General features: G+C 43.6%; 1 protein-coding gene across 5 annotated transcripts in view; it reads left to right on the plus strand.

Annotated features, from left to right (window-relative positions):
- The window catches only part of RIN3 (Ras and Rab interactor 3), a 59,790-nt gene that overhangs the window by 28,256 nt on the left and 7,102 nt on the right, over window positions 1-24,432 (plus strand). For 3 of the 5 annotated variants that reach the window (XM_052696755.1, XM_052696757.1, XM_052696756.1), the window contains exons 4-8: window positions 5,431-5,503; window positions 7,823-7,914; window positions 11,451-12,914; window positions 14,960-15,268; window positions 22,443-22,574. In XM_052696755.1, the coding sequence (XP_052552715.1) occupies window positions 5,431-5,503; window positions 7,823-7,914; window positions 11,451-12,914; window positions 14,960-15,268; window positions 22,443-22,574 (2,070 nt within the window). Of the gene's footprint in view, window positions 1-1,616; window positions 1,882-2,676; window positions 2,857-5,430; window positions 5,504-7,822; window positions 7,915-11,450; window positions 12,915-14,959; window positions 15,269-22,442; window positions 22,575-24,432 lie in introns of those variants that run through there. The other 2 variants (XM_052696758.1, XM_052696759.1) reach the window with 2 other exon arrangements.

Here is a 24,432-nt window from a genome sequence, read left to right on the forward strand (position 1 = left end):
GCTGTTGTCAAGATTATCTACACAGCCTTATTACAAAGAACAAAAGCCCCAGAATTTCAGACAGTAGTGTCCTTCAAGGACTCTGCAAGGCTACATCTACAACTCCGGGTAATCTCATGCTGCCATCTAGTCATGGGAAGCAGTCCTGGATCTTCCCAGTCTCTGGCTGAAGGAACACTGCAAACCAGGAATGAGATTTCTACCATCTTCAAGAAGCTAATTTGAGCACTGCAGAAGAAACACGAAGTGAAGACCTGACAAGAAAGGCAAGTGCTTTGAATCTTGACAGCCATTCACCAGATAGATTGCACCATGCTCTTAATCTCTGACAGGATGGGCAGTGCCCTGGGCCTGTTCACCATGAGTACTTGTAAGCAAAGAACTGGTGAGCTGTGGCACTATTCTTCTAGCAGAGCTAGCTATTCTTGAAGTGCCCTTGAGGGTCTGAAATATGCTCTCAGCTCCTGCTGAAATACATTTCACAATAAGGAGGAAACAGCTAAAAGGCCATAGCACATTTCTGCTCAAAGATCCTGCAACCAGAGACAGTAAGTCTAGACAGCAGCAGCAGTTTATGCTGAACTCAAGGCATAAAATCCAGGTGTGCACCAAGGTACTGCCCCTATGCTTGGGGGAATATGGATGAGTCAAAGCATAATGCAGCCAAGACCCCTGTGGCTGTGTGTGAGGACAGTCCATTTTCTTAGCAATAGTATGCAGTGAAACTGTGCACTTTGCAAAGCATCCCCTTCACTCCATTCAGCTTTGGTGTGAGAAAACTGTGGAGGCCTGCATTTCACACCTTCTTTTTTTTTTGCACTGCATATTCAAAATTTCATTCTGATTCTTACAGTTATATCTTGTGAGGAACAAAGTTGAAAGGCAGATTGTTCTTAGACTCTGGACCCAAGCTCATTAACACTTTATCATTTTCATAATTCATTAGCTTCAATTTCACAGGAACTGCCACCAGCAGTGAGTTTTTCCATCATGGCCAAAATAGATTAAACTCTGTAGGATACCATAACATTGTAATCCTATGAGAAAGCATTAGTTGGATGCACAACAGAAGACTCTGGAAGAAGTCCAAAACAGTGAAGTTTCTGCTCTTTCTTGTTGAGGAAAAAAAAAAAGAAAACACAGCAAGACAGAAAAACAGCCAACAGCTTCATGAAGGAGTTACTAGGAAAGACAAGAAAGACAAATTAGGTCTGGGTTGCACAAGACAGTCTAGAACTGTGTAACAGAGAAAAGAATGCATCTTAGACATGGAAAAAATGAAAGAAGCAGTGAAGATGAAAAGGCCTTGAAACAGATAAGTATTGACAGTGCCTTCAAGAAAACAGATCACATGCTACCTATGAGAAAGTCTTCAAAAATTAAAACAAGAAGCAGTGTCAGGGACACAAAAAGGAACTTGCAGACAGAGCTGTTGCAGAAAGACATCATGAACACCGTAACTTCTGCCAATGTAATCTAAATGTTCTGCCCTCTAGCTAAAACTCTTTCACTTAATACCACCACCACCTAGTGCATGAATAAGAGACAGAAAGTCTCAGGGAGCCAGAGAAATGATGTGAAGTTGTTATGTCATGCTTTATTTCAGTAAAGCAAGACAGTTCTGCAAGGGTCTGTGCATCTGCTCCTGCCACCAGCCATGTTTATGACTTACCCTGGAGGCACAGGAACATCAGAGTCTGGAAGGATGGTTGGTACCCTCTGCCTTGGAGTGATCCTGTGTTCCCAGAAGGAGGAGAAGGGTTGAAGGCAGCAGGACAAGCAGGAAAGCCAGCCAGAGTTGTTTGTTGCCAAGTCAGTGCAAGGCATGACATGGCAACAAGGGCATCAAGCAAGGGACATCAAAGGAAACACCAGTGAGAGGTATGGTTAAAAGACTGTGGAGTTATCATCTTAAATTTTAGAAGAGTGATTAAAATATGGAATCATTCCCATGATAGCAAATCTCATAGTTTCCAGAATCTGGAAAAATAAGAGATAGATCTCAAGCACATGGAGGCAAGACTTCAGAGACAGTTGTGTTCTCAGCAGTCCCATGTCAGCACATGTCAACACAACTGCTATTAAATATGGAACTCAAATCTTTGAATTCAGATGCCTCTGAAGGGTTACACAGAAATCAAAAGCAGTGAATGGGACTAAGAGCTCCATTAGAGAAGAAGAAGCAGAGGTAATTGGGTCCCATGAGCCTGCATAAGCAGTAAGAAGAGAGGAAATTGTCCATGTGACCAGAACAACGGGACTGGCAAATGCAAATCTGCAGGGAAAAATCAAAGGGAAGAGGAAGGCAGAATGCCCAGGGACAGTATGACTCAAAAACATCATCTCAACAGAGAAATGATGGGGAGCTAACAAGAAAAATAAACTTGTGGACAAATTCTAGTCAGTGTAAAAAGGTGACATTCTAAAGAGTATGCTGGTGAAGTGAAAGGAAAGATGAATCAGTCACAACTATTTATAGCAGTTCATAACCTGGCCTTGTCCTGCTTACTTACTGAGTAAGCAAAGAGCAGAAAACAGAGCAGAGTCAACAAAGAAACATTAATGTATGCTATTAATGCTTTCATCACCCCCAAGATATTACCATTGTCATAACTTTATTTTTGCCTACTCAAAACTGAACACTCATCTCCATATTTCATCTTTGTTTTCCTGGAGGTGACTTCTTTCAGTGTGCTTCTAAGTAGGTAGAATTTAAAATCCCTTGACAAGGGCTGGAGCATCTCTCCTCTGAAGAAAGACTAAGGGAGCTGGGCTTGTTTAGCTTGAAGAAGAAAAGACTCTGGGGAGACCTCACTGAGACATTCCAGTACTTGATGAGAGCTTATAAGCAGAAAGGTGAGCAATTTTTTACATAATCAAATTGTGACAGGACAAGGGAGAATGTCTTGAAACTATAAGAGAGGAGATGTGGGCTAGATGTTAGGAGGAAACTCTTCTCTCAGAGAGTGATGAGGCAGCGGCACAGGCTGCCCAGGTTAGCTGTGGATGCCCAATCCCTGGAGGTGTTGAAGGCCAGGTTGGATGGGGCCGTGGGCAGCCTGAGCTGGTGGGCAGGCAGCCAGCCCACGGCAGGAAGTGGGAACTCAATTATCATTAAGGTCCCTTCCAACCTAAGCCATTCTAAGATTGTGAACGTCTGGCTCACTGAACCCACCCTCTGTTTGCTATTGCTTTCATCATGTTCTTGTCATCTTGCCGCTTGGTGAGTGGTAGAGGTTTTTTTGTTCTTTGTGTGCTCTGGGTGTATTTTGTGAGCCCAAGAAGGATGAATTTTGTGCCTGCAGCTTTCAGCAGGATTACACCAGGCTAGCAGAAAAGTGGCTGCTTGTAGCTTTGGCAAAAGTCCTAAGTTCCTTTACGTGATAGTGCCATGATTCCTCCCTAAGCAGCAGTGCTCATGTCAGAGAAGCATTCCCAGCTCCTCACAGTGTGTCCTCAGCCAGTGAAAAGCACCAACACCTCCCTGCCTATCCTCTCCACAGGGAGCCCTGAGTCTGTGCCCAGCAGTTAGAAGAGCCCTTTGGGTCTCTGTACCATGAATTCTTTTATCATTAGGCTGCTTTGGCTGTATAGTGCCTGGTCATTAGTGGTGTTTAGTGCTGTTTAACTAAATATGGAAGAAGTTGTAACAGTAAAGTGACAAGGCATTTTTATGTGGATGCTCCTCAGTCGCTGAGGGGCTTGATCTAATCTTTTGGTTAAAATTCAGGCTCCTAAATGACAGTTTTCTGGCACAGAAACAATCACTGGTCCAAATCTGAACAATCTGCTCATGTTTGTAAACACAAACAGGTGCAGCTTACATCCACCTGCAACTTGGGATGCCAAAGTGAACATGTGGTTCTTCACAGAACACAGTCCTTAGAACCGGTGTCTGCACAAAGAGCTTTCTTTAATCGCTGGAAGTTTGAGTGAGTTCAGAGACTCTTGGGTTTTGGTTAGTTCTCTGGAACAGCACTGAGTTTTTTGTCTTTATTTTAGTTTCCTGTGTTAGAGCTGCAAAGCAGATGTATTTCAAACGATTGAAATTGCTTTTTGTAGATGTTTAATGAAAATCCCTGACTGCAGCATGTCTCTTACTAAACCAAAAAGAAAAAAAACCAAAAAACTTGCCAGGCATTTTTTTCCCAGTTGTGAGAGAAATGTAAGGGAAAAGGATTGTTTTTCCCAAAGTACATTTGAAAACCCACATTGCTATGGTCTGAGTGCTCACAGCAAGGCTGATCCCTTCATGCTGATCCAGCACACACTGGTGTTAAGAACAACTTCTGAGAACTGTGCCTTACAAAAAATGCCTGCATTGTTATAGTCAGCACAAAATGGGAACCTACAGGGCCTGGGCTAGGACAAAGGGAGAAGTAAAAGAAGGAAATGCCTTGTTTGGGGAATGAGCTGTGAGGCTGAACAAAAGGGACAAGGCTTGAGCATTTCCTCCCTATGGGAATCTCTGCTCGTGGGACAAGTGTCTCTCTGCCCACCCACAGGTGGAGTGGGAGACAGATGAATGTCTCCCCTTCCACAGATGCTGAAGGCATCTCACTTTTTAGAGGAACTGGTAACCATGCAGGGCAGTGAGCTGGAGACTGTGCTCAGGAGTCCCAGGGCTGTGACTCATGGACACTGAAGAAGCTGACACCACAGCTGAGGTCGATGCCCACAGCTGAGCTGCAGCCCAGGAAGCAGAGCCAAGGGCAGTGCGAGGCAGCTGCAGTGCAGGATACAGGTTGCAGGTGCAAGGATGGGTGCTGCAGATGGAGCCTGCAGATCCATCATTTTCTGCCTGCCCTGGGTTATCTGTCAGCGTGAACTTTTCTCCACTGCTCAGGGAACTTTTTTTCTAGTTTAGCAGCCCAAATCTGTGTAACAATGTGAAATTTGGCCTGCACAATTCCATAGTGTGCTTCTCCAAGGAAGGTCATCTCAGGAAGCTCTGCAGCATGCTGTGGGTTCTATTTTGCCACCTGGAGGAAAGTGCTGTTGCTATGTAACACAAAGGAGGGAGAAGACAGGAGAGATAACACCAGTGCATTTTTGTCTATTCAGACCAAAACAGATTGCAGCATGGAGACCTGCAAGATAGCCCATACACACAGAAGATCTCCAGTTCCTTGGGTATAAGTGGACTTGTAATTAAGCACTAGGCTGTGACCTGTTGTTTCTCCCCATTGTTTCTGTTACTGTCACAATGCTCCAACATCTTGAGGCAACCATTCAGGGAACCAGGCTGTGTTTCCCCAAAGAACACCCTTGTGCTTGGCTGTCTGAAGCCACTTCCTTACGCTCCTTATTATTCAGTGCAAAGGCTGGGCAATCACAGAGTGTAAGATGTGTGAAATAAACCCACCCAACTTTCTTCACCCTTCAGCTTAAAGAATACAGTTGCTGACTATCTTTTTTGTTTTTCATCAGTCCTGTATCTCGAAGGATCTGTCCTTGTATTCGAGGATGTCTTCAAGCTGGTTGCCTTCTACTGTGTCAGTAGGTGAGTTGGATTCACTGCTTCCATTCTCCCCTCTGGATTGCCTTTGCCCACATGCCTTTCCAACAGCACAACCACCTCTGTCCATGAGTTTGCTGGAAGCTCTGTCTGAGAGAAGGCAATGGAGCTGCATCCGTAAAGGAGCCAGGCCCAGGACAGGCTGGCAGAAGGTTCCCGGGTGAGCCAGGAACATCTACACGCACCTGGCAGTGACTTGGTCAGCCTGCTGGCTGACTGTTCGTGGAAAAATACAACAGCTTAGGCTGGAAGTGACCCTACAGATAATGGAGTTCCAACCTGCTAAGTGGGCTGCCTGGGATTGTTGGAGAGTCTCAAACAGGAGACTCAAAGCACTTAGTCACCTCTTCTGGTACTCCCAAGGAGAGTTCTTCTAAAAAAATCCAGTTCTTTAACCAAAAAATGTGAAGTGATATAGAGCAGACCTTGCATGCTCACTCAGTGCAATACCAAGTGTAGTGGGTATGGAGATGAGAAAGACCTTTGCAGTCATCCTTATTAGAGTAAGGTTTGATCACCAGCTGATGAGTCCCTCTGTGTAATTAAAACTGAGTGTCTGCAGGCTCATCTAATCTGCGTGTCTGTGCCAAGCACATTGCAGCAGTACCTGCACACCCTGCCTGGTCTGTCCCTGCTTTAGCAGGCCTGGTTTTGAGCTGGACATAATCCTTTGGTCTTCCTTAAAACGACTTAGATAACTCTTAAAACAGTTGTTTCAGTGTAAGAGGAGTAGACTCAGGATATGCTTACAGGGCAGTTGTGTGAGTGTCTTGTTCAGCTTACACAGTAGCAGTGCTCTATCTATGATATGATGCAGCATGCTCAGCTTACCCAGCCAGAGACTTGCACTATTCTGGGGGCTGCCTCTGCAGCCAGCTATGTTCTACTGCCGGAGCAGCGCTCCTGCTGCACCCATGGAGCCAAGCTGGTCAGTGAAAAGTCATTTAGATATCTAGATAGATATAAACCCTACAGAATAGGCAGAAAGTACCCTGAGCCCCACACAGATGATTTTTGTCTTAGCAAGGGAGCGTACAGGAATGGAGCATTTCCATTCAAATGGCCTGTGGGAGGGAAGAATCTGCTCACCTCTGCTTTCCTGCAGAGAGGATCATGGATTGAGAATGAATCCAAGAAAACCAGAAAAGCTTTTCTATCAGTTCCTGTCACTGCTGAATGCCAAATACGTATTCTGACAGTTCAAGTTATTTCTTAGCGTGCTTTTGAAAGACAAGACGAGTGGGGAGTCATTTCCTGACAGAAACAGGGAATAAAAACACTGCTTTGGCTCTGCCTTGCTCTTCCCTGGCAGCTTGTAGAAGCTCTCCGTAATAATGAGTGGAGAGGCTGCTCTCAGGGCTGTAGTAAACGCTCAGCTACAAATAGCTGGAAACAGATTATCAGGCCTCTCAGGCTCCTTCCAAAGGAATGTTTGGCTTGTTCTTCCGTGATGACTAAACTACCTTACATCACAAAAATTACACCTATAAGCAACAGGCTTGTTTGAATGCTGCCTACCCTGTAAATAAAATCACATTTGTTTTCCTATTAGCTTAATGTCTTCATATTTCCTGATTTTAGATGTGGTTTTCCAAAAAAAAAAAAAAAACCAACAACAAAAAACACCCACAAACGACTCATGCATACAACAATAACAAAGAAAGGAGAAGGTCTGTGGAAATCCTCTTCCTCTTTTAAACCTGGTATCTGTTGGTATCTGTCATGAAAAAAAAAGAAGGGTTAAAATCTGTTTATGTCGAATATCCCTGGTCTATTGATACATTATGGGGACTATAGTTACCTTTTTTTTTTTTTTTTTAACTGAGGTAGGAAGAGGTTTAGCAAATTGGCACTGGGCAAGGGGCAAATATAAGCAGTTCACTGCCAGCCTGAAAGCTCCACTAAATTGTTTCAGATCCAAGGTGCGTTTTAATGAAAGCCAGTTATCATCCTCTGAGAAACTGCATCTATTTGTATGGGAAGTTATTATTAACCCTGTGGTGTCCCCTAACATGGTATTTGCTACTTTCAGAGGAGGAAGCCCCAGCAGTGGGGCACATGGCATCATTGCAGGAGCTGGCAAGTGGAAGCTGGGAGTGCTTCTGCACTCAGAGCAGCCCAGGTTGGCACAGTGCACAGTGCACACGATTCTTTGCTGGGCTCTGGCGACATTCAGTACCTTTCAGAATGGGACTGAAATCATGAGCCAATTCTATCATTAAAGCAATGGTGAAATCTGGAGTTCCTAGCAATTGAGGGATTTATTCTTCCACTGGTTTTTTGCTATGTTTCTTTTTTTTACAGGGATTTGCTACCCTTCACCCTGAAGCTACCACAAGCAATATTAGAAGCCCGTAGCTTTCAAGATCTTGAAATTATCTCTAGTCTGGGGATAGGTAAGTCCCTCAAAGCTGCCTGGGTTTCTCCGAGGCTTGTGACAACTACAGTGCCTCCCACAGACACAATGCAAAGATGAATAGATAAGCTGTTGTCTTCAGAACAGGTGAGGAAGCCTGAATATGAGTGGGAAGACCTTTGTTGTCTCTATGGAAGCACACTGAGAAAAAAAGGCCATGTCACTACACTTGGGCTTCTATGCAGAGTGTATAGAAGAGACTGCAGAGACTGAGACTCCTATTGCATAAGTTAGGGCATGAATTTCAGCAGCTGGAACAGGTGGCACAGCCTCTTAGGATAGCTTACACACACTTTAAGTAGTTGACATCAGGGGTATACAAAAAGAGGAAAACACCTTTGTAATTTCCCCTTTGGATACATGCAGACAGAGCTGACGGAAGTGCAGTGTTTTTGTATTTTGGTATTTCTACTTCCTATCAGTGATTTTCTAGCTGGTAGAGAAGTGTGTAGCATCCCAGCATGTTCTCCTGCCTCATGTTAATGTGACACAGAATATTATTTTTAGAGACAGCACCAAATGAGCAAATTTTAGATCAGAAGTGTGCAGCTATGGAGTTGGGAAATGCAGTTCTGTTAACTAAAAGCTCTCCTTCCTATTTCTTCCCATTAACTGCACTCCAGTTGAGATGGCTATTACAGTCAAAAAGTGTCTCTTATGTTCCTTTGCATTTCAGTTTTCACTGAGCTGTTGAGAACAATGAAGCAATGCTGGAAGCAGAAGCGTTAGCTCACTCAGAGATACTCAAAAGAACACCTTGGGGCTTTCGGGATCTATTTTAGAATCTTCTGCATTAGATCTCCCAGAATGGATGGGCAAACCCCTCTGGTTTCAGTTCAGCCAGCTTCGTTGAATTTGGCCAAGCAGATTTGCCTCTGACACCCTCAGCATCCTCTATTTTGAGTATGTTCCAATTTTTAAATATGGGTGTTCAACCAGCAATTTGAAATAAGCTGCAAACTTATTACTGATTTTTATGGTTATAGCAAATGTAAACTTTTGGATTAAAACACGAAGCACATCATGATTGTCCAACCTTCTCTGTAAATAATCTGACCAACAGAGAAGGTCGTGTTTCTGGCAACAATCTCCAGCAGCTTCTGAAAGGAAAGATTAACTGAAGCACATGCACTGAAGCAGTGTTAGTTGTAGCCCTCTTCTGTCCTGTACACTGGTAGTCATAAAAGTGGCAATGGCTGCAGGTTTGTCAGCCACAGGGCAGTGCATGCCAGAGAAGTTTCTGACAAGTGAGAAAAAATGTTGTGTAGAGATTTTCTGGGAAACGATGGTAGTTTTTTGGGATATCATGCTGCCTCGGTGAGGCCAGAAGATGGAGTAAAGAATGGTGCTGTTCGCTGGAACAAAATGTCATACAATGAAACAGTGCATGTTTCCCAGTGTGACTCTCCAAAAGGGAACTCAGCATTGCTTGAAATTCTAATACGGTGATTTTTATTTATTTCAAATTGATGGGGGGACAGCGGGAGGTTGAGAAGTGAAAATAAGATGTTTACCTGCAAGCTGAATTGTTCCACAGAGGATCTGGTTGCAACATATATTGTCAAAGAGGATATACTGCAGGTCCTCCAGCCTTGACTTTTCTGGTACAGAAAGTGTTTTACCAGAAGAATTAGCATGATTGCAGTGCACAGAGAGCATCTTCATAGAAGTGCCAAAGTCTTCAAAGTCTTCAAATAACTTCTTAATCGGCCCTCCTGAGTGTAAGCTAAGGGAAGAACCAGGACAGCAACAGAAGTATCAGAATGCCTACAGCGTGGCCTGGCTAGGGAGCACCTCTGTGAAGCAGCTGTGTAACCCTTGGTAATACCACCACAGCCACATTTGGACCCTGTCAGGCTGAGTGGAGCATCACATTCGCTTCACAGCATTTTATCCTTGGCCTCTACTGAGAAAAGTAACCAACTTCCCTTTTGTGGATTGGCTTACTCACCATTTCCTCAGCCCAGGAGATTCTGCAGCATTATATACTGACTTCCACTGCCCGGTATTTGCTGATACACAGAGGATTTAGGGCATTTAAAGGAAATCGTGACCCAGACAGTGTCGGATGTGAGGGGCTTGGCAGCATGCTGGTGTTGCATCTGTATGTCTGTTCCCAAGAGCTGCTGTTCCTGGTAACATTTCATTTTAAGTTTCTTTTCTCTCCTCCCTCTCACGGTGAGAGAGAATGAAAAACTCAACCTCCCAGAGAAGACGTGGTGTTCTTAAATTTGAATTAACCATGGATAACAGCCTGGGCTGAGAAAGGATAACTCAACAATTTCAGCTGGATAAAAATGGAAGAGCTAGTATCTAACCCTTACAAAGCTGCAAGCTTGACACCAGGCATGCCGGAGTACTCTAGTTATCTGCATCTCTGTGTTTCCAGGATTTCACATTTTCCCCATGTTCTCATCCAGGGAATACCCTTAGAAGTTTTCCCCTTTTAGTTGGTCAGAAAACACAGTTTGCAGGAAACTGCAAACACTGTTTCCAGGAAAGGATGCTGAATTAGCAGCTCAAGGAATGATTATATGCAATCGGACCAGAAAGGCTTGAAAACACAGCTCTGGAGGAAGGGAAAAAGCTTAAATATGTACTGAAACTGTTCAGAAGGCATAAAAACACTTCAAAATGTTTTAAAACAATTTATTGAAAAACAAATTCTAATAAGAGGTTTGTAATGTATGGAAATGACATCTGGCATCTGAATCATCTTCCTTTCCCAGTCACAGCTGATGGTACCAACATACTGTTCTGTAGTCCTTCAATATAAACCCTCATACATATGCAGTCTTTTGCACATCTTTCCTCTCTTATACCTGCAGGTGGGCGATCTTGAGGCAAGGTGCAAAACAGGGACTGGGCATGGACAATGATTATCTGAATTGCAGAAGTTCAAGATAAATGTTATCAGTCAAAGTAATATTAAATGATATAGCAAAGTCATATATTTCTGGTTGGGTTGTAGAGTAAAGTGGGATCAGAGCTCTATGCAGACCAGGATCTGCTATGTGAACATACTGTGGAACTTCAGCTGATGCTCCTGGTGCTTCCAGCAGATGTTGGATCCAGGCTGCAGGTCCCAGCCCCACAGCTTCCTGCAGCCCACAAGAGGGAAGCTGCACCTTCCCGCAGTCTTCACCCACTGTCTCTGCAATTTGGGCAGTGATCACTAAGCAAACCATAGACTCTTTTGCTCAAATAGGCATATTTACTGCTGTACCTTTCTGCTCACTTAGGACAGCATGAATAGCTCTCACTAGAAGAGTGTCCAAAAATTGCCAAGAATAATTCCTGTGGTGACCATTCTGATATCATCCTCTGGTTTGAAGTATCTCACATGTGCAAAGTATCAGCCCTTTTTTCACACTGTTTTGTGCAGAGATGTGAAAGAAGTGTACTATTTCTTTTAACAAATGTAGGACTTCCACCTACAGTTAGCAGTTAAAATTTTCTACAGGAGTTTTTTTTCATTCTTCTTTTCCTTCCCTCTCTTTTCTTGATTTTTGTCAGACTTTTGGGATTCCTCTTTAAACCACAGAATGAGCACAGAGGCGTTATCCCACCCTGCAGCAGACTCTGCCCTCAGCACGGCCCAGGCAGACGGTTTGAGATCTACCCAGTGTGTCGCAAGTAGCACAAACCACTGCTCATGTGAAATTGAGCTGTCAATAGGAAATGACAGGCTGTGGTTCGTGAATCCTATTTTTATAGAAGAGTGCAGTAATCCTTTTCCTCCAGACTCACCTCCTCCCAAGGGCCATGCTGTGTGCTCCAGCCTGCCCGCTGCCACCACCACATCACCCCGCCGCCCCCCACCGCCCCCTCCACACTCTCACGGGCAGAAGAAGTCTTCCCTGAAGCTCCCACGGGAACCCATGACGGCCTGTGAAGAAGCACAGCTTCTTCAGCCACTGGGCAAGAGCATCAAGGAAATGAAAACCGTGGGCGGTGATGGTGAGGAAGGGAAGCAAAGCTGCTCTGACAAGGAGCCATCAGCCGGCAGCCTCAAGAAGGGCCCCCAGCCTGCTGTGCCCCCGCGGAGGCGGCCATCTGAGAGGGCTGCAGAGGAGAACTGCACGGGTAAGCCTGCAAGTTGTGAAACACCAAAAGGGGAACAGGCTGAAGAAAAACAAGAGCTGGATACACAAAGCGAAGGTAAAAGGCTGTCGTGCAGCAAGGCTGCAGAAATGCCTGGAGAGGTTCCTGAGCAGGCTGTGTCGCAGTTTCAGGAGGCAAAGCCCGAACCTGCAGAGAAGGAGTCCATGCCTGAGGTACGAAGTGATGCCACTGAGAAAGGAAAGTTGCCTCCTATCCCACCACCCAGAAGGAAGAGGCTTTCCCAGGCACCGCGGGTCCTCAGCTCCTGCCAGTCAAATCACATAACAGTGGTGGAGCAGCCTGCAGCCACAGCTCAGGCTCAGGGCACAGGCAGCTCAGCATCAGCAGCAGGCGCTGCCACTGGCACCAATGCTGAGACCGAACAGGGACATGGCCACAAGTCTGTGAACTCAGCTGAACTGAAGGGCTCACACTTGTCCCTGGAAGGCCTGGGAGGCAGTGCTGCAGCCCAGACATCAGCATCTGAACCAGACTCCTACTCCACCAGCAGCACCGAGGATGACCTGGAGATGCTGGGTACTTTGTCTACTAAAAAGACACGCTCCATGATCTTGGGCAAGGCCAAGAACAGGTTGTCTTTTGTCAGCCTGTCCAACGTCTTCACAGTTTTTTTGTCTAATGATAGAAAGCTGCAGAAAAAGATAGTGGAGCTGGCACAGGATAAGGACTCATACTTTGGCAACCTGGTGCAAGACTACAGAGTGTACAGTCTGGAGATGATGGCAAAGCAGAGCTCCAGCACAGAGATGTTACAAGAAATCCGAATGATGATGACGCAGCTGAAGAGTTACCTAGTGCAGAGCACCGAGCTGAAATCTCTGATAGATCCAGCTGCCTACACTGACGAGCAATTAGGTATGTATTTGTACTTTGCTAGTTCTTGGGCTGGTTTTGGGAAGGTAAGGAGGGAAATGAGATAATATGGACACAGGTTCTGTTTTACAGAAATTATAAATCTGAGGGGTTGAATTGAAGTCTGCTCTGCTGTTCCAGCATTTGGAGAAGCAGCTCTAAAAACTAGGAGTCCAACAAGGGGGAAAATTCTATTCTGAATTTTTTGAGAGAATGAGTTTAAGTAGAAGAGATACGTGTTTGTGTATGTGAGACATATATATGTATGTGGATACGCATATGCATGTGTAAAAATATGCATACGTATATATAGGTATGGACACATGCACCAAAAGCTGTGCTCTGCATGACAAGCCCTTGCACTGTCCCATTCCCCTGGCCCCCTTCCCCAGGCTCCGTGATGAGGATGGAGAGCTCCTTGCTCGTGGTGTACAGATAGAGGGCTGGTTACTATTCCATGAGGAGGCACAGACTGCAACCATTTGGAGTGGCAGGCTAGAGGAATCACTTGATCCAGGACTGCACAACTCAGCCTTGAGGCAGGGAAGAGCTGCCTGTTCCAAGACCTCTGCTGGCCCCAAAAATGCAGCATTCATGTCTCTATGCTAAATAAATTAATTGCCTTTGGGGAGGAAAAAATAGTCCTTTCAGCCACTTGAGGGTGTTTCTTCAACGTGCTGTGAGGAATTATGTGCCAATTCCCTCCTTGCTCAAAAGTATGAACTGGCCTAAGTTTAACATACATCCATGTGGGAACACACTAGGGCTGCAGGATCTCGATCCTCCAGTACAGCCAGAAAAAGCATTTATACACGTACTCTCACACTCTTTTGACTTAAAACTGTTTACTGAGAACCTGAGAACCAATGCCGAGCTATTTATGAGCTTCGTAAACTGGCCCAGAGAAAAATGGGAGCTGGAAGACCCCCAGCTCAGAACATGGCCAACCACCACGTCTCGTAGACTTGGGTGCCCAAGATACCTGCCGCTCCATTACGTGTTGGGATCCAGAGGTGATCAGCTGCTGGTCTCAGCAACCCCTGCTGGCTTCCTTCTCACCCAGCAAAGGCTTCAGGTGGCCCTGCAGCCTCTCTGGCAGAGTGAACCTGTGCCAACCTCTGACATACCTCAGAGAGAGGAGCTGCTGTTTCACTTCTCACGCACTTCGTGTAAGACCTACAATATTTACCCTAGTAACACCTTTCTTGGAGACAGAGGAATTTTCAGCACAGGGAAGTCTGTCATTAATCTTGTTTAGGGAAGGTGGAAAGGAATCAGAAACAAGTGTCCTTTCTCTGCTTGGCAGAGCTGTGTGAGTGCAAGGATTACCTCACCTTCACACAGACATGCTTCATTAGATCCTGCACTGCTCATCTGCAGTTCCTTATCAGGACAGTGCAGCTCTGCCAGCCTAGGAGGTGTCTGTCTGCTCCTGAAGAGGACAGGGATTGCCACCACACAAGACTTACCATTCAAATCCCTCCTGCCTCAGGCTGATTTACTGGAATCCTTAAAATAGTTACACTTTGTATGCCTTCTGCTTCATTCCTCCCTGGCTGTGCAGATGGACTTATTTGGCAGTGACCTGTTTGCCGCAGTGCAGGGGTTACAAATGATCCTTGCACTCCTGCTGGCCCTACCACTGGTTTCTAGGGTCTGGACAGCAGACAAAAGGCACTTTCTCACAGTCTCTCCTGCTTCCTTTTCTCTCCTGCTGAATATTAAGCAAACGTTCAGCCCACACAACTTCCTCTTCTACAGGTGGCATAAGATTTGACTTAAATATCAGTAAATTAGAGTAACTTGAGCAGGAAGGGTGAGACTTCTGAGCAAATGTTGGTGTCTTTCATGCTGGCCTTGAGCCTTTCCAGGACTTCTGGTGAGTACTGGTAATAAAATGTTTACTTTCTGAAGTGTAAGTTCTGTTTCCTGCTCAAAGCTATGCAACAGTGCATGAATAACCACGTTTTTTTAGGAGTCTTACTGGCACCTCTACTCCAGTGTTGATTATTTACAATGGATTTTTATGTTCTCCCTTCTCCATGCAGATGTGATTGCTGAGACAGCTTTGTACAAATGTGTCCTGAAACCTTTAAAAGAAGCCATCAATTCTTACTTAAAAGAAATCCACAACAAAGATGGATCTTTACAGCAGCTAAAAGAGAACCAGCTTGTGATACAAAACACAACTACCACTGACCTAGGTGTAACGACCAGTGTACCTGAAACTGTTGTGCTGGACAAGATCCTTCACAAGTTCACAACCATGCACAAGGCCTACTCCCCAGAAAAGAAGATTGGCATCTTACTGAAGTCCTGCAAACTCATCTATGACTCCATGTCTCAGGGAAACCCAGGTACAGCACTCCTACCGTGATGATACTCCTCACTGGTCTTTCCCCAGGTATCACAGGAGCAGGGTTTATGATACAGTCAGTGTGGTAATAGAGTGGAGGTAGCAGTAATGGTCAGTGTGTTTGCTAACAGCTCTCCATAAGCTGTGTTCAGATTGGGCTGATTAGGTTCTGTGAAATTTTCAGCACTGATAACAGGTACAGTATGTTTCTTGGTTAACTTCAAGCTCCATAACTCCAAAGTCTCAGCTTGTAGCAGTTTAATGGCAAACTCTAGGAATGGGTCTTTGAGAAATGTCTCTTGATTTGGCTCTGACAAAGTTTTGCCTAAATTGAGGAGGAGAAGCAAAATAGTTGTGCTGTATGTTACAAATTCCTGATGCTCCAGTAAATTTCATGAGCCACTGCTAAGCTTTTCTGGTGTGAGGAAGCCTTACTTAGACTTGAGGCCAACCGCTAAATGCACGTTAAGCCCTTATCCTGCAAACAGGATGCATTTTTGCAGATAGACCAGTAAATGCCATCCTCTAGGAGCTTGCTTTGTCAATTTAGGAACTTTCTTCACATACTGGGGAGTAGATTACAAGCTATGCACAACTTGGAGACTGGCCATGAGCTCATTTGTAATGATCTGCAGTTGTTCAAGAAGTTAGAGTCTCCAAAAATGTTTGTAACTGCTCTGCTTTATTTCCCACTGCCAACAGCCATGAGGCATTCACACAGGAGCTGTGTCTCTTTTGAGCCTCATCTCAGTGTCCTCACTTGAACAGTATGCAGCAGAATTCAACAACCCGTCTAGACACGTGAACAGCAGAGCGGGAAGCCACAGCAGGGCTGAGCCTATGCTGCAGAGTGGACAGGATCTCTGACTGTCTTCCCATCCTATGAGAAGATGTGGACAACCATAGGGGAATTTGCAGTAACTATTAAAACAGCTGTGTTACTTTAAGTTTTGAAAGAATATCTGGTGGAGTTCTAAGATTCAAATACCACATTAAAACCTACCCAGTGGGTTAAGGGTATCCTTCTGATGCTGTTGGTATATTTTGTCATACCTCAGCTAGCTCAGAGTTGGAATTTCCCTGTTGCAGGAAATACTGTTGTGTCACCTTATGTGGAAGAAATTATGGGCCAGTGGAGCCATTAAAAACCCTAAAAGTTCAAAATGTTTGGCATTCAAGAAATCAGGTTATTTCATTGTGATTTGCTGTTCTACCCAAAGCACTTCATTTTGGCCATCTCAGCTGTTTTCTTATGTCAAATACTGCTGTGAGTAGAATGCGATTTGGAAGCCAAATTCTCCCCTATGCGGCCAATTCCCTACCCAACATATATGACCATTATTGCACATCAGCATGCAGTCAGAAGGAAACTGGCCTGGCATTGGGGATATGTACTCCTGTGAATTTAGCATCCAGAAGAGGAGGAATGCAATGGTCTAAGTCATAGCAGACACAGCACTCAGAGACAAATACAGTGAGAAATCCTGCAGACACAGTTAGAAGTAAATCATGTGAAACACCCTAGATCACAAGCATTACTTCAGTTTTCCACCTGGCAAAGACAAATACTGGACAAAGCAAACTGAAATATTTTTTCTGATGAAAGATTCCCAGTTGTTGCTGTGCAGAAGAGTGTGCTGTGGGCTGCTCAGGCCAGATTTCAGCATGTAGTTCTTTCCTCTGACTGCTTCAGAAGCAGCAGCACAGGGCACCTTTTGCTTTCAGCAGGCCCAGGACAGTGTATTGCTCTTTGCACCGGAAGAGTAGAGGCCACACTCTGTTTCCTGTGCAATTGCCTGTTCTTCTTTTAGCTCCTTTTACTCACTGCTGAATTAGTGAGGTCTCTCCTCTTCCAAGGTCAGCACATGCAGAACACAAAACTAACCTTTCCCTCTGCTGCAGAATCTCTGTCAGAAAAATAATCTGTTCAATAATGCTGTAAGTCTTGATTAATTTGCAAGTGGAAAGTTCAGGTCAGGTCTTTATCCACTTTAGGCTGACTGCAGAACAAGATGACCTGAAAATATGGCTTCATATCTAAAAAAAAAAAAAGCACAAATGCAATCTAATCAAACGCCTTTTTTTTTTTCCAGACACAAGATTTTTAACATACTGGGATCCATCTACATTAGTTGAGGTTCAGGGGTATCCAATTGGTACCAAGTTTTCTTTAAAGCTGAGGATAGTCAGAACTATGAGTACCTATGGCAGTGCCCATCTTTGTACCATTGCAAGAGTTGTGAAACTTTGAAGTCAGCCTTGATTGGCTCCATGTTGATCCCACAGTTTTGAGAAAAGAGGAGTTTGCTGGCTTGGTTGTCAGGGTTATAATAGAAGAATGCAATTTAGATCACATAACAAAATATGTCTGATAAAGTGGCTGTGATAATTTGTGTTAGATACATAGACTATGAGCTGAATGGGTCAAATTCTCAGCTGGCACAATGCCGCATTTCTCCTTCAAGTTGAAAGCAATCTACTTGTGGATCTGATTCATCACCAGGAATCGAGAAGGCAGGTTCACGGTCATTGTCTGTCACCTTTCTTCTAACAGACCTCTGAGTACAACCACAAGATTTAGATGTATGTTGGAGCAGGACTCATCTCCAGCTATATCTGGCTGTAGGTGGCACAGATGGGTATCACATACAGCTTCTCGTTATAAACCACAGAGTCTTAGGAAGTGGAGTTCAGTTGATTCATCTGGTGAAAGGTAGGAGTCTGCTTTAGGGTGAGATGATTCACAGCTTCTCTGATGATATTGATTAGTTCATAACTGGCTATAATAGGAGTTCAGGGGTAGTGTTCATGTGTATGGTGTAGGCAATGGTATTATTAATGAATCCTCCCAGAAGGGACAATTATGATAGTACTGCAGTGTCTCACAAAGCTTTTCCAAGTTCTGGGAAATTTTAAATAATAGCAGCATATGTTTTCAAAATGCAACTGCAACTTAAAGATATGTAACCTTCCTGCTAAAATTACTAGGAGTAATTAGGTAGAATAACATACTTTAAAATAATAGAAAGAGAGTTTGGAATCCCTTTGCAGATTGGCTAACTTTTCTTGCTGTGTGTGCGAGAAGAATTAAGAGGTGGGACTCAGAGGTGCTGTAAACTTTCAACATCCTGACTGCTCCAACATCTCAAAGACATAGTGTAGTAACCACAGGCAGAGCTGGGTGCATATGTCATCTATAAAGAAGCACTATAATCATTTGCAGAAAGAGTGCTTCTTGTTTATCTTCCAGAAATAACTTTTCTCAGGCAAAATGTCAAAAGTGTTTTGTATGGTAGAAATCTCTACTTTTTGCTGTATCAAACAAACAAGTGACACTTGTGGAGTCATAATTAGATGCAATATATGCAGTGGGTACTGGCAGCAGTGTAACTGGAGCTCCTCGCCCTGTGATACCTGGGAGCTGCTGCTCTGCAGAAGAGGATTGATGGAAAAACAAAAACAGACAAGACATCAGTTTATGAGGAAATACTGGGTGAGACAAACAATCCAAGTTTGGTCAGCGTGTGAGCAGAGAAGACCAAACACGGGAATGCTCTAAACATGAGTTGGAAGCTTGAAAAGTGGGGAGGCTACTTTATGAAGAGATTCTTAATTAACTGGACTGTAAATCAAGCCTTGCTGAATTAGTATATGATGGACAAGAGACATCAAAATGCTAGTGAGTAGAAGGATGGTCACTTTTTTTCAATGATTTGAAGAAATCCCAGTTAGCATTTCTGTGCCTCAGGTTTCTCAGCTAAAAATGGAGACTAAAATTCATATGTCTTGAACAGCTGCTGCTAGACATCATTCCAGTGCTTGTAAACTAGTAGAACAAGATGAGGAGCATCATCGCTGTGTGCTGGTTGTCAGAATAACCACAGAGGGAGAAGAAATACATGAATGTGCTAAAACAGGCTGCAATTTCTTTATGGAGGCTTGGGCAAAATTCCAGTTGCCTTAAATTGGGTGTTTAATTAATATCCATTCCATTCAAGCACTGCATCCCAGCCAGGAGCTGAAGTGGTATTTGCTTTGATATAAACATAATAGGATGGGCTTGTGGCAGAAGAGAAGGCTTATTTTAAGCTTCTTATAGATATTAATGAAATAAATGTTCCCTGATCCTGCAGGAAAGATGGGGAAAAAAACCCAAGCAAGTCCTGTCTGGAGTAGGACAACACCACCTTGAACAAACAAGCTCAGTCCCAATGCTACTGAGACCAGTGGCAGGGTCAGAGCTAGATTTAACTCTGTCACCTGCAAACTTACTGCTCTGTGAGACCACAGACTGAGCTGGGCATGCAAAACTGCAGGCCTGATTCTGAGTCAGACTGGAAGTGGAGCCATGCAGAGAGCAGCCCTGCTGCAGCCACAGGGTGAGCAGTGGTTAGGGCCAGCAGTGCCACCACAGTGCTGTCTTGGTGCTGGGGACAGGTGGGCTGCAGGACACTGAACAGCAGCCACTGCTTGGGTGTCTTGCTTCATGAGTGTTGTTTCATGTATCTTTGAGCTTCCTGCTTCTGGTCATATTTGAGCTGCTGACAGAACCTGTACCCCCATGAAGGGGCTGAGATACAGGGCATCTCCAGGTTGTCCTGAGTCTGCCTACTGAACATGTTCAAGCTACAGCCTGTGCCCGTGGAAACACCAGAAGTTTGTGGCAACATACGGATTCAGAATTAGATCCTGGATGGCAGCTCTGCGACCCCACTTCTGCTGATATCAGCTTTAGCTACTGACAAATATATTTAAGAATCAGGCTTCATACAAACAGAAGTGAATTAAAACAATGTCTAGTAATTTATGCAGTTATGAGCATACAACATACGAAGAAACAGTATTCTTTATATTACTGCATTCAGACACCCCTAAGTGAGAACGTAGTGGAAAATAATGGACTTGGTGCTTGCTTATAAATAAAACCCTTTCTCAGCCAACAAAAGAGAAATAGGGAGATTCTGTAGACATTCTTGAAAAGTGTTCTCTAACTTTCATTTCTGCTGACAGTAAAAGTCAATCGCTGGGGATGCCAAGTTGGTAGATTCCAAATTGCTGTTTCCTCTCAGCAACGGACAAGCAGTCCATTGGATGTCTGTTGATCTCTCTCACTGACTTTAAAAACAATCAAACTAACAAAAACGACATGGTAGCAGGTTTTTTTGTTTGTTTCTCCTAGTAGATAGGAGTTCACGTTGTGAACCAGCAACTTCTTTGCATGCAGTAGGCACAACGTGGGCTGGTCATGGAGATGAAATGCTAGGGAAGATAACATTCTGCTGTGGGCACTGCATTGAAACCCACTCCTGGCTTTCAGGAAATCAGGAGTGCAAGATCACACCACTCATCAGTAACTGCTACATCACTAAGAAAAAAGCTTTGAAGAAAAAGAGCCATGCATGTTCTTTGGTATTTCATCTTTCTTTACACTTTGTCTATACAGAATTATCTGTTGGCGTTTGATTTACTTAGCTCAAAAGGAAAATAGGGCTTTTCTCAGTGCAGTTTTTTAGTATGCTTTCATGTCCCAGTTGAGTGTTTTGCTACACAATACTAAATAGCTGTACTATTGTGTCAGGGTGTGACAGTAGCGAATTGGAGCCTTCACTGAGCTGAGGCTATCAGATATACAAGCTGAAACAACAGCAGAGAAATAAAATGTCCCTCTAGATGTTAATGAAATAATAGGGATCTTTTATAGTTAAGGTGAAGACCTGGGGCTGTGTTGTTTAACTGAAGATAGCCATAATAGAGCAAACAGAACTAAGAGTTAATCCAGCTTTCATTAAATAAATTGTGCTGTGGCGTGTGCAATCTCTGTGAGATATAGATTGAATTACAGATCTGAGAATCTCTCATCCTCCAACACTTTATTTTAACTGGATCAACTTTCTGTTCACTACATATATTACTGTGTTTATTTTAAAGCCACGCTGCTGGTTTTTGTTTTGTTTTGTTTTTATCAGAGGTTAAGCTCATGTTTATTTGAGGCTTCAAAAGAACATCTTTCTTTGCCAGTAGAGAATCTGTATCAGCTATGAATGACAAAAAAGGAAAGCTGACTCATGGCAAAGATTTGAAATAAGTCAGTGGGAAATATGAGAAACGGGAATTCATTCCCCACCATGGAAGGGCATGTGGACTAGGGGCTAAAAATGGTCAGAGCATAACTTCACTGCAGCTACACCAATGATGGTTCTTATTCTTTGAAATAAGGCAAGCACTTCTCAAATGAGATGCACGTAATGAGTTCCAAATTGATGAAACCAGCACTTCAGATGAGGAAAACTGCCCACAGTCTGAGGGAAAGCATTCAGAATGAAAGTAGGGTTTAGGTTAAGAAGAATCATCAACCCTGACTGCTGGGAAAACAGGCTGGTTAAGAAACTTGGTACTACATGTTGCCCATGATAAATTCGTGACGTGTTGGTAGGAAATGAAAGCATCATCATCTGTAGTAGGTGACATCTTTGCATGAAAGTATCTTTTAAATAAGGAAATTTGTCTTGTTCTTTGCAGTTTATGTAGTAAATCTTCTGTTTGGGTTCTAATTTAAGCAGTAAATATTTATAATTATAATGATTAATCTGTGCGCTTTTTTGTCCCCAGAGCTTTCACTGATTACTTATAAGGTCACTTTCTTGACTTTGTTGTTTTAGGCACAGGGAATCTTGAGCCCATGAGGATCTGTTTCTGTAGCACTTGTTGAGCACCAAGACTGAAAACTAGCCTAGTCATTGTGGAAGGGATTTTTTTTTCCCAGCTAGACACTGTGGCTGGAAATAAACTTCCTTTTAGTTTCTAACTTGGGAGACTTTTAGTGTGCAAATCACTGTGCAGTGATTTGCCTTGTGAAAAATTTGAATATGTGTTGTTAGGAGTATATATTCTTTTTTTCTTGCTCTACATGTTGGACTGAAGAGTTAAAAAAAAAAGGGATGTTGGGCCGAAGAGTTTAAAAAAAAAAAAAAAGGAATCTCTCTGAGAATCTGAGACGGTGTTTTTTAGGACTTACTTTCTTATCATTTTTAATTTGCTTGTGCTTTTGATCTTTAGCTCTTGAGATAATTTAAGCAAAAGTCAAAGACATGCTGCCTGATAAGCCGTTACTGCTGTGTTGAGATGTGCCTTTTTGGTGAGTTTATTGGGACCATTCTATGTTTCTCTTTGCTCAGGGAAGCCTTATGGTGCTGATGACTTCCTCCCTGTGCTCATGTATGTGTTGGCTCGCAGCAACCTGACTGAAGTCCTTCTGAATGTAGAGTATATGATGGAGCTCATGGACCCTGCGCTGCAGCTAGGTGAAGGTAGAGTACTGTATTTGCTCCTTGGATATTCTCTTTGTAAATCATTATTTACCCCGCTTTAATGTTTATGAAGACAGGGCAGCACGGCTCTGGCTAGATTTTGTGGATGAGCTTTGGCCAAGCCTTCCAAATCTGAAGCTTTAAAGTGAGTATTAAACACTTCAGTGCAGTGACCTTTGACACCAGCTAAAAAAGCAATGGATGGCCGAGCACAAATGAGATCTGGTGAATTAGTAACCTAAACAGGGACATCTAGTGTTCTGTGGCTGTAAGGCTGGAAAGTCAAAGGGTCTTTGCCTATAACTTCTGCAATCCATTCTTTTACTTTTATTTATTCCATAGAGATAAATAAATAGTTCTTACACTGCACTGTATGCCTTGGGCTATACTTGATTCTCATACCTTGCATGTGAATAGAGTGGCTTATTTGACTGTGTTCTCTGGCTGAGTACCACAGTGAGGCAGAGAAAGGAAAGTAAGTTTAGAGAGAAATATCAGTTTTGGTTGTGGATAAAGAGCTTTACTATTAAAGGGGTAAATATCTGTGGGCCTTTCGCTTCTCAAGTACAGCCTGGGAAGCAAATGTTACTACAGACAGGATTATGCACTCTTAATTAGAATTACAGATAATTTTTCACTAAGTAGTCACTAAATCAATAAAAAGAGTTTTGTTTTAGAATTTGTTTTGGTAAGTACTGAAGAGTAGAAAGGAATCCTGGGCAAACAAGGGCAGACTAATTTGATTTACATTAAATGGAACTTAAATCTGTAGCTAAAGAACACGTACCCAGCATAGGGCAGAGCGGAGCAGAGAGAAGGAGCAGTAGCAATACAATTGCATTAGTGAAGGATTTCTGCACAGACTGATGTTCCTGCTGGAAAAAAAAAAAAAAACTGTTAGCAGAAAAAATGTTGGCATAAGCATAGCACTTAGCTGACATAATGAGCTGTTTTTGGTAACTGCACTGCCCACAGGTTCTTCATTTCCAAAGGGCATGCTACCAAGCTGGTTACTGAAGTCAGCAGGATTGAGGGCTCAGGAAATCAAAGGCAGAGCTTGCTGGAAGTTCTTTCAAGTCGAAGATGCAAAGCCTATGTGAAATGTATACTGCAGCTGAAGGGAAAAATTGGTAGGGAAGTTCCAGATAACACTGGCTGAGTAATCACTTCAGAAAGGAGGTTGAGAGTAAATGCAGATGCAAGGGATAGAAAAAGAAAGAATAGCTCAGTGAAGAAAGCTCAGAGATCGTGAAGCACAGTGCTAAAATGCTTGAGCTCAGTTTGTGCCTTTCAGTGTTAAGTGATAAAAAGTGGGCAGAGAAATGAAAGTAAATAAAAGAAAAGCAGAAGGCAGAAAACTGTCAGACTAATACATAAAATCACTACAGTCTGGCTTCCACGTTAAGAATTTACTTTTGAATGGGTTTTAGTTAAGAGCAGTGACTACTGGTTGGGCGGTGTGCCAGCGCCATCCAGAGGCAGCTGCAGTTATTACAAAACATTAATAACTGCCACCCAGTTTACTGGATACTTTGTCCCAGGACTCCTTCCGCCAGGGTGAGGGGAGAAGCAAAAGGAGGCTGCAGAGAGGCAGAGGTGGTGGGCCTGGTCCAACATGGGGCCAACAGGTGACATGAGCACCAGCGGCTCTCTGAGTCCTCTTCCTTTTGGGCCTGACATCAGGCTTTTACTGCTTCATCCCCTCTTTCTCTGGTTTACTAAGATTTATCCCATGTAACTTTAAAGAATCCAGGCATTTGTCTCATCCAGACATCTGGGTTTGTGCACAGGGTGACTTGTCCATGTAGGTCCAAGACCTCTTTTAACATCACTGATCCCACAGAGGACCTGGGCTTTA

Source organism: Tympanuchus pallidicinctus, unplaced genomic scaffold, assembly GCF_026119805.1.
Source record: "Tympanuchus pallidicinctus isolate F22 unplaced genomic scaffold, pur_lepc_1.0 scaffold3, whole genome shotgun sequence".
NCBI classification, from domain to species: Eukaryota; Metazoa; Chordata; class Aves; order Galliformes; family Phasianidae; genus Tympanuchus; species Tympanuchus pallidicinctus.